The 9611-nt window shown below is 39.9% G+C and overlaps 1 protein-coding gene across 1 annotated transcript in view; it reads right to left on the bottom strand.

The window, feature by feature from the left end:
* Positions 1-9611, bottom strand: part of LOC107087401 (zinc finger protein 827-like) — a 35022-nt gene that overhangs the window by 9315 nt on the left and 16096 nt on the right. Inside the window, exons 5-6 of the mRNA XM_015378969.1 lie at positions 8634-8694; positions 8455-8525 (exon numbers count right to left, since the gene is read on the bottom strand). Of these exons, the coding sequence (XP_015234455.1) occupies positions 8455-8525; positions 8634-8694 (132 nt within the window). The remainder of the gene's footprint in view (positions 1-8454; positions 8526-8633; positions 8695-9611) is intronic.

Raw genomic sequence — 9611 nt, forward strand, 5'->3', positions numbered from 1 at the left:
TCCATCCATCCATCCATCCATCCATCCATCCATCCATCCATCCATCCATCCATCCATCCATCCATCCACAGGATAGTATCATATGCAAATATATGAAAGCTGAGTTCTCCTAACTTTTAGACAAAAATCTATGTGTAGGAGAAATTTTACTATACTCCACCTTTTGCTTTTACTTAAATATCTTAATAAAGTATCCCTACTCTTAAGCCCAGGTCACACCGGTTGTGTCTGACTTTTTATTCTCTGATCCGATTTTTTTTAAATTTCACAGTGACTGCAGTGCATATGGCGAGGCTCCTGCTTTGCATGGGGTGAGCAGATCCCAATCTGTGCTGATTTTACTTACTTCTGTCTCCGGCCTCACAGAAATAAAACAATGTGCCACATTTGACTAGATCAGATTAATACTTAAGAATGAATTAAAACAAGAAGAAAGAAAAACATCCAGCACGGCTACAACACAAAACCCCACTTCATGAACAGCCTGCACAGCAATATCTTAAACCATGACAACGGATTTAAATATATACACAAAATAATAGGAGCTACATTTTAAGGAAAGGAAAACTTAGCAATCAGTTATATAGATACTGGGTTAGGCAGTGAGAGGTCATTTTTAGACAGTTTGTTGAACTTTTTTTTTCTTTTTTCCATACAGCGGGGAGAGTGATACGTTACACATGTCCTGTTTTGTCCCTCATTCTGTTTTTTTCTAAGTCTCAAAGAGGATCCCTAATTTACTTAATCTGTTTTCTGTGTTCCTGAACTCCAATCATGTACAAAGTATTTTTGATTAGTTTTTTTATTGATTGTTTATAGCCAAGTCTGCTCTGCCTGCTGTATAGGCATCCTGCTCTTAGAATTTGTCAATGCTTAAATGAAAAAAAGAAAAAAGATGAACCTCACAACCATTTTTTAAACTTCTTTTAATACTCACAAATTCTAATTTATTGTTTAGACCAGAGGTCTTAGACAGGCGTTCCGCGACCCCTAAGGGGGCCACAGAGATACTGCATGGGGGTTGTGAAAGTTTGGTTGATTAGACCTTTTTTTATATTCCCCCTTGCAATTTTTCCCACTAATTGAAATTTCTTTAAATTCACATTAACATGAATTCAACACACTGTAGTAAACAGATAAATGGAGGCAGAAGATGTCTTTCAGTCATCAATTCACACATTTAGCGACACACAGGAGCTCTTTCAAGCTGGGCACAGTTTCATTCACAACACCTGTCCCATCAACCAGGAATCAGAATCAGAGATACTTTCATAATCCCAGGGAGAAATTACTTTTGTTACATTACTTCATATGTAATAGAGTGACCATAGGCCCAGTTTGATATAACACAATTTCATACTATATGTTAGAGTTTTGGATGTTCTGTTTTGCTTTGCTCCTTATGTTGTAGTTTTTTAGCGGTTTTATTTTTATTTTGTTGTGTTCTCTCGTTAATTCTTAGTTAATGTTTCAATCTTGGCTCTGTTTTGTTTTTCTTTTGAGTTTTCAGTTTTACTTTGCCCCATGTTTTATAGTCTTAGTGGTTTAATTTTTATTTTGTTTTGTTTTCTAGTTGTTTTCAGTTTTCATTTGTTTTTATTTGTTGCCCTCTGCTGCCCTCTTGTGTTCTCCTTTTTACCTAGCTACTTTTCTGTTCTGCTCTGTGCACACCTGTTCCCAATCTGCTTGTTACTCCTCTCTGTCTCTGTCTACCTTAGAGACCCTCTTTGTTCAGTTCTTCTTTGCTGGGTCCTCGTCAAACTTCCTCCAACTCCGTCTCTCTTAGCCTTCCTCCTTGTGATTGTGATCCCCCTGATGTGTCCATGGTTTCTGGTTCGTCTTGACCCGTTTTCTTGTTTTGATTTTTGGATTTTTGGACTCCTGGTTTCACGTTAGTTTGGGCTTTGTTTTCTTTTTGGATTTTTGGATTCCTGGTTTCCTATTTGTTTTTTGACTTTGTTTTCTTATTTTGGTTGATTTTTGGATTACCTGCCTCTGTTCTCAGTTATCTCATCATTAAATCCACAAGAAATTCAACTCTGCCTCCCTGCCTCTGCTTTTGGGTCAACAAACGTTATCCAAATCATGACACTATATATAATTAGGGTCCTTGCTACATCTCGCCATCAGTTTGGGGGTCCTTGGCCCTTGGAAAACATTGAAGACCCCTGCTTTAGACCATAAATCAAAATTGTTATATGACTAGAAATGTATCACAGTAACAATAAACGAGACAATATATGTTCAAGCCTAATCAGAATGAAAACTAAAAAGGTTGTTCCTCCAGAATCTAAGATAAAACAATCTATACCACTCTCCTGTGTGGTATCTCGTCATAAATTGTCACTCATTAAACTATGTGTTTCTTCTCAAGGAGTAAGAAAGAGCCAAACTGGAGATGGGATTTAGGTCCAACAAGGTGCTTTCTGTAAAGATTAAATATAGTCAAGATTAAATAGGCCGGGTTTTTTTTTTGTTTTTTTATTCTCCTCCCTGCCACTTACTTGATTTATAAAAAAGAATATTTAACAGCCGTCTGCAGCCGTTGATAGCTGCTGAAGGTGTCAAACAATGGTTTGAATCAGGTGTTCTGCAGCAGAGAGGAATCTAAACCATGCAGGGCAGCGGTATCTGAGGAGCAGGTATGAGAACCACTGCATTGGACGATCCCTGAGGGATAAAGCATCTCTCACGTCCTCCGTCTAAGACTTTGCCAGCTGCTGTTTATTCCTATCCTACAGACTCCACTGCTCTTCTTTTGTTTTGCCGTTTCAACAAACGTCTTTACAGCTCCCATGGTTCCTCAGTCAGGCTGATTTCACATTAGATTCCCATCCATCAATAGTTTAGCTCTTCTCAGGCCGACTATCTGGAACAATTTGTAAAACTCAAATTAAGTGAGTAGGTGGCAGGTGAAACAGGACGTGACGTTGACACAGTGACTCCATGTCGAATTAAAAAGTAAACAACCCGATAACACTATGAGAGAGGATTGACGCACACTAAATCAAAGCAGGAGGAACTGAGGGCTTTGGTTCTGTGATCTGTATCCCTAATGCGTGTTTGCATGTGAGGGCTGTATTTAAAATAAAAACATTACAGCTTTATCAGTGATCTACCCTGTGAATATCACCATCACAGATGAGGGCTGCTTATAAATGCTTGCATATGCTGCACTGGTTGGATTTCTTTATGAGTCAGTAAAGATCTAACGAGTTTCAGTAAGGATGTTATTAAATCAAACTGGCCTCCGATCACAGATGTGACGTCGGGTTCAGGGGCGGAGTTATCATGAGGTAAAAACTGGCAGTGGCCTAGGGCCACAAGTTCCTCAGAGCCCCATAAAACTCCTCATACATGTATGTTTAATAAAGCCATTACTTATTTAAGCACATTAGCTATGTTTTTGATTAAAATCCTGATGTAAGATTCCGTCAAAATACTTGTCTCCACTACAATGAAACAGTTGAGCTTACTGTGCCTGTGAGGAAAGGATTCAGGATAGGGTCGCCAACTGAAAAAAACAGGGACACCTCATATGCGTGCCAGCTGACCCGATTGCCTTTACCTCTCCTGGCGTGGTGATTTATTTTTTTTTTAGTCCCCCTTTGTGTGTGAAATTTTTTTTTTTTTTAACTATTTGACTCAAATATGCATTGAATTAGATGCGTATTTGTCAGTGACATGAACACATGGAAAGCAAATTATTATCCAGCAAATCACTTTAATACAAAATAATAAACTTTGCTGATTTAAATAACTACTTAAACAAACATCTGTTCTGTCAGGACTCCTGTCTGTGTGTTTGTGTTTCTGTGTTTGTCTCCCTTCCTCCACCAGGAGGCGCCTGGTTCTGGTTCGCCTCCTCACACACCTGCTGATGGTTTCTTTGTTAACGGAGTGTTCTTAAGCTGCTGACTGCCACTACCTCGATGCCAGAGTGTTTGCCAGTTTTGGGTACTCTAGCCAAGCTGAGTTTTGCTGAGTCAAACTGATTTCTTGTGAACCAGAGTTTTAACATTGTTTTTGTCTTTGCCTCTCGGCAGGAAGTCATCCTGTCTCTCCCTGGAAGGATCAACAGAGCTTCAAACTGGAGGATTTGGGGATTCAAACTGGAGGTTTGGATCCACTTTCCCCAGAGATCGTTTGAGCTTCACACAGAGAAAGGGATTCATCTCCACTACGACCCGTTCAAGTACCGCAGGAAACCTGAGAGGCAGTCCATTCCCCTACAAACAACCACATTCTGGGTAAACCCTGTTCCGCCCTCCACCGAATCAGACAAACACTGGAACAACAGCATACAGACTGGAGTCAAGGATTCAACAACTTCTCTGGAAACATGAGTCAGCAACCAGGTCCTCTTCTCCAAGTTCACAAATCAAGTTTCCCACTGAGCTTGAACTAACCGCTGTGTCTTGCCCTCACTTTTCAGTTCCGGTTGAGCAGTGTTCAGAGCAACACTTCTCTCTGCATTATCTCTTCAATAAAACCTGTTAAACCTTTTCTCTTGTTCTCCCTGTTTGGTCTTCTGCATTTGGGTCTGAACTTTAGTAAAACCATGACATGTTCTATTTAATTTCAAACTGTAAAAGTGAATATAAAACAATACATAAATAGTGCACACTTTTGGTGCAACAGCATACTTGTGCAAACTTGTAAACATATTTGTGCCTTAAATGCACTGAAAAAAAATAATGCAACCATTTTTGACATTTACTCCTTCCTATTCAGTTACTTTAACACAATTGTTCATGTTAGCACGGTAGGACATAAAATAATTGGGATAAAGCAACTAAATATGATTAAGTAAATGTCAAAAACGGTGGCATTATTTTTTTTCGGTGAATGTAGGCTACAGTTTTAAAACAGAAAAAAACACTTTTGCTCAATGCCACATTATGTGGTAATAGCCTACTTTTATCCACCTGTATGTCCTCTGAGCTCTTGCAGCAATGAGTAGGTGTCCGACCCCAAAAGCAGCGCCAGGATTAAAATTACTCCGTTCATCCCCCATACTGCTCTCTGAGCAACACTTGGCTCGACCAATGGGATGAGGGTATTCTGGATCGTAACATATATGTTGTCAGCTCATTGGTCACAACGTAGGACAGGGACAGTAACAAGTTTACCGTAAGTTTTGTATCTAACATGTACGGAGCCCCTAAAGGGACATGGAGGGGAAAAAATAACTTTTGTGAGATCCCGCAATAGTTTTGCGAGATCTCGCGAAAGTATTGCGGGATCTCTCAAAAGATTATTTTTTGCGAGATCTCACAATACTTTTGCAAAATCGTGCAATACTTTTGCGAGATCCCACAATATTTTTGCAGGATCTCGCAATACTTTTGCAGGATCTCGCAATACTTTTGCAGGATCTCACAATACTTTTGCGAGATCCCGCAATAGTTTTGCGAGATCTCGCAAAAGTATTGCGGGATCTCGCAAAAGTATTGCGGGATCTTGCAAAAGTTAATTTTTTTGCGAGATCTCACAAAAGTTTTGCGGGATCTCGCAAAAGTTTATTTTTTCCCTCCATGTCCCTTTAGGGGCTCCGTAAACATGCCCTTATTCGTCATTTTCCATTAGCTTTTTACTGACTATTTTTTACTCACAGTAATACGGGAAAAAGTGGGTCCCTTTTCCACTAAAGACGGGACAGGTACTTTTATTTCTAAATATGGAACAATTCCGTGTTTCAAGGGACGGTTGGCAACCCTAATTCAGGAAGACAGCAGCCAAACATATGAAAGTAAACAGAGAAAAGAGGCAAGAAAAGAAGAGAAATTAAAATGGAAAAGTATGTAAGCAATGCTGGAAAGAGGAGAGAGAAGGAGGAAAGCTGAGAGCAGCACAAAGCAATCTAAAGTGACCAGCTTATTTGCTGCTAGCAGCAGCTAAAGTTAGGAAACCACAATCGGCAGCAAGCACAAGGATGACATGTAGAGATGAACAAATACCGAGCATTAGAGGCTTTCTCCCATATACTGATATGTTTCTCCTTGTCCCAATGGACACCAGGAAACTTGTGGGTAATTATGAAGGAAGCTTCAAATTTAGCTTGTGTCGCTACAGAGAATCGGTAATCAGTCTTATTTTTTTAAATTTTGCTTTTTCAGATAATATTTTGAGTAAAACCTTAGTCTTTTTTCTTTCTTGGGGGTCTCGAGTAAAGCCAGGCATACACTGTGTGATTTTTTCTATTGTTGCATGCAGCTAAAGCTCACGATTTTGGTGTATGTGATTCAGTGTGAGTTCACAGCTCAAGATGGATGTTCTCACACTGTGCGACCCGACGCTCTGATGCGATCTACCTGCTCACCCTGTACATCTAAAAACCACGTCGGACTCAGCCCCACAGTGAGATGGTGCTACTCGGACTTGTCTATCCAGAAACCAAATGAGTAGAAGAGGAGTATGAAGCTCAATAGAGTGAAATGCGTTGCCTTGGCAATTCGTGCAGCTTGTGCTGAAAACCCTAAAAATAAAGGTGACGACATATTTGGACAAAGACATGGCTGGGCAAACGTGGCTACTACGGTCTCTCCAGGGTTTTTACATGAATGAGTAGCTCTTATTTAATGCTTTTTAATCCTCTTTTAATGCTCTTAGAACAATTTTTAATGCCATCAACAAGTGCCCATGACTCTCATATGTATATATATATATATATACACACTGCAAAATCCTTCGTCATCTTCACGATGGACAGGCTGCAGCCATGTCCCGAGTTCCTTGTTTTCCCACCACTTTGGTTCAAATTTCAATTTTTCCCATTCTCTAGCCTTTTTTCCGCCTCAAGCTTCTTTTCCAAAGCATTTTAATGCCACGATTATCAAATTTAATGAAAGGCCTTAATTTAAAAAATAATGATTTAATTACTTTTTATGATTTTTAATGACCCGCAGAAACCCTGCTGTCAACTTTACAGAAAGGACTCCATTTCAGTCGCACCCCGCCATGCTTCTGTGTTTACATCTGAGAGGAAGAAGAAGAATCCTTCTTTGTGCATGACAACTAAGCGATTTGCCCACGATGGCCTACTGAATATCAAACATGTTTGTTTTATCTCCCGACCTTACGATTACTGATCGGCAGGTGCTCGTGAGAGGCTGATCGCCCCTCGTTATCCCCTGTAGACTGGCTTAAGGTCGGCCCGATTGAAAAACCCTCACATGACTGGAAAGTCGGAATGAAAAGGACAAAAAATCGTACAGTGTATGCCTGGCTTAAGTAAATGTAGACCTCTTAATTGACAAATTTGCAGAATTTGCATTCCAGGGATATAATGGGAGAAAATATTAAAACTGATAAAAAGAGACAAAAAAAATGGAGAGAAGGACAGCAAGAAAAGGGGACAGAAGGAAAAGGATGGAGGAATGAGTTAAAGGGACAGAAGAGGAATGAAAACAAAAAAAGGGAGATAAATAGAAATAGAGGGAAAAAAATAATGGAGGACAAAAAAGAAAGAAAAGGGGAGAAGAAAACAGAAGGTAAAACAAATAATGCACGTCGATTCTATTAAAATATTTATAATTGACCTCTTGTTTTGTGCGTTTTCTTCTTATTCAGAGGATTACATGCCCGCCTTCGCTCAGGGCTCCACATTTCGTAAACATACTACTGGTCAGGTTATTGGTTGGACCCAAAAATGAGGGCAGGACCACACCGCATGGATCAGCAGAGGAATTTATTATAAAAACAAAGAGTAGAAAAGAACAATGAAAAGCTAGGAAGATTAAACACTGAGCCAGAGGTAGCAGCCAGGTGAGTTAATGAAAGGAAATGTGAAACAGCTGTGACAGAGTGAAAGCAAGGAAACTGAGGGAGGAAGACTAATTAATACAAAGAGAGCTCAGCAAAAACTGAAAGGGTTCCACTAAGAAAGGGGGAGAAAGCCTCAAAGTATCATAGGGAAACAAACAAAAAGAGAAAAGCAACACAAATGCATCGGCTGATCTGGCAAAACGCTAATGACAATAATTAACCAGGGGATACGGCAAGACCTTTCAGACAATTATAAACCCAGAAACGATCAGCGAGGAAAGACAAAAGAAAAGCAAACATGAAGACGGTGCTGTTGTTAGTTTCTACACCAAGCTGAGCCTTTGCAGGCGTGACGCCTCTCAGCCTGGTTCTGGTTTCCTCCTGTTAAATGGGAGCAAACCCACAAATTGAGCAGGCGAGCATCTCTGGGGAGAAAGATGCTTGGGTTTCCCTCCTAGAAACATTACTTCAACAACCCGATCTCAAATCAGCGTAAGACTAAAGCGTTGCAGTGGATTGGTTTTGTTCAGGATGTCAGGATGAAGGTAACATATCAAAATAACATTTATAAAAGCCACAACCTAATTGTTAACATTACAGTGGGTCAAGGCTGCTTTCTAGATTCTCAGATAGAAATGTTTCTCTGTTGTGCAAATGAAACCTTAGAAACATCTAGAGTCCAATTACCATGAGGAGCTTCTTGGGGAGTCAAAAGTGGAGAGGAGGGGACATGGTTCATATTGTTCTTCAAGACAGGACTGCAGAGAAGACAACAGACATACACAGAGTCAGGTACATATGTCAGATTGATCTGTTACTAGATGGATTATTCGTTAAAGTTATAACGAAGTTAAAGTTTATAATACCTGTTTCTGATGGGTGGGGCCATCTTTGCCACCTGCTGACAGCTGGATTTACTGACCTTTTCTGTTTGCAAAAAAACACAAACGCAACAATCAATTAAAGCCACAGCAGCATGTGTCGTTTTAACAGCTAAAGATACTGACAGAAGGTTAATAATAATACTAAGATTAAAAGTACAGATACACCTTTTAAATTTTTAATTGCAATACTTGAGTTTGTATATCTGTCCCGATATGTTTCCAATACCAGAGCTCTGTTAGATTCGATGACATTACTGATTTTTTTTCATGAGGCTTCATATTAGAGACTGACATTTTTTCGAGAATCCAACGGGTCAAAAAACAACTTTTGGTGCATTACCGCCACCAACTGCTTGATTTCCTCCTTCAATACTGGCAGTAATACCGCAGATCGTCACTAGGAGGCGAGGAGTCGAGGAACCGAGATAGCGTGATGTGTAAACGGTCGTCAGAACCAAGCTCGGCCTGGTTAACTGATCCGAGCTCGGACTCTGTCTCGGCATGGATCGGTTTTTTTTAAGGGTAGTGTAAATGGAGCTATAAACTCCCCCTACAAGCAAGTATGACATGGAAGAATGAACACATGTAGAACCCAAAAGACAACTTGAGACTGCTTTAAAGTCCAAAAAAGAAAAACAGTAAATAATTCAAAGGTGAAGAATATCCGGAAAGACCAATATTCAACTGTAATGTTTTAAATTTAGAGAGATTTATTGAATGGAGCCTAGGTGGAAGATCATTTAGTTAAACTGATTACTCGCCAAGCTAATCAGCTTTGAACCACACCTCCACAAAAGCCCAATCAGCATCCAGAGTTCATCTTAAAAGGTTTCCAAAATCCCAAACTCAGTCTGCTACCCAAAGTTCGGGCAGTGGATGCTCTATGTCTGACTTCCATTCAGACAGCGTTTCAACCCACCTCCATCCCCTCATCCACCTTCGTAGCTAAAGCTTCATCAG

The sequence above is a fragment of the Cyprinodon variegatus genome, unplaced genomic scaffold (assembly GCF_000732505.1).
Source record: "Cyprinodon variegatus isolate N-32 unplaced genomic scaffold, C_variegatus-1.0 Scaffold183, whole genome shotgun sequence".
NCBI lineage: Eukaryota > Metazoa > Chordata > Actinopteri > Cyprinodontiformes > Cyprinodontidae > Cyprinodon > Cyprinodon variegatus.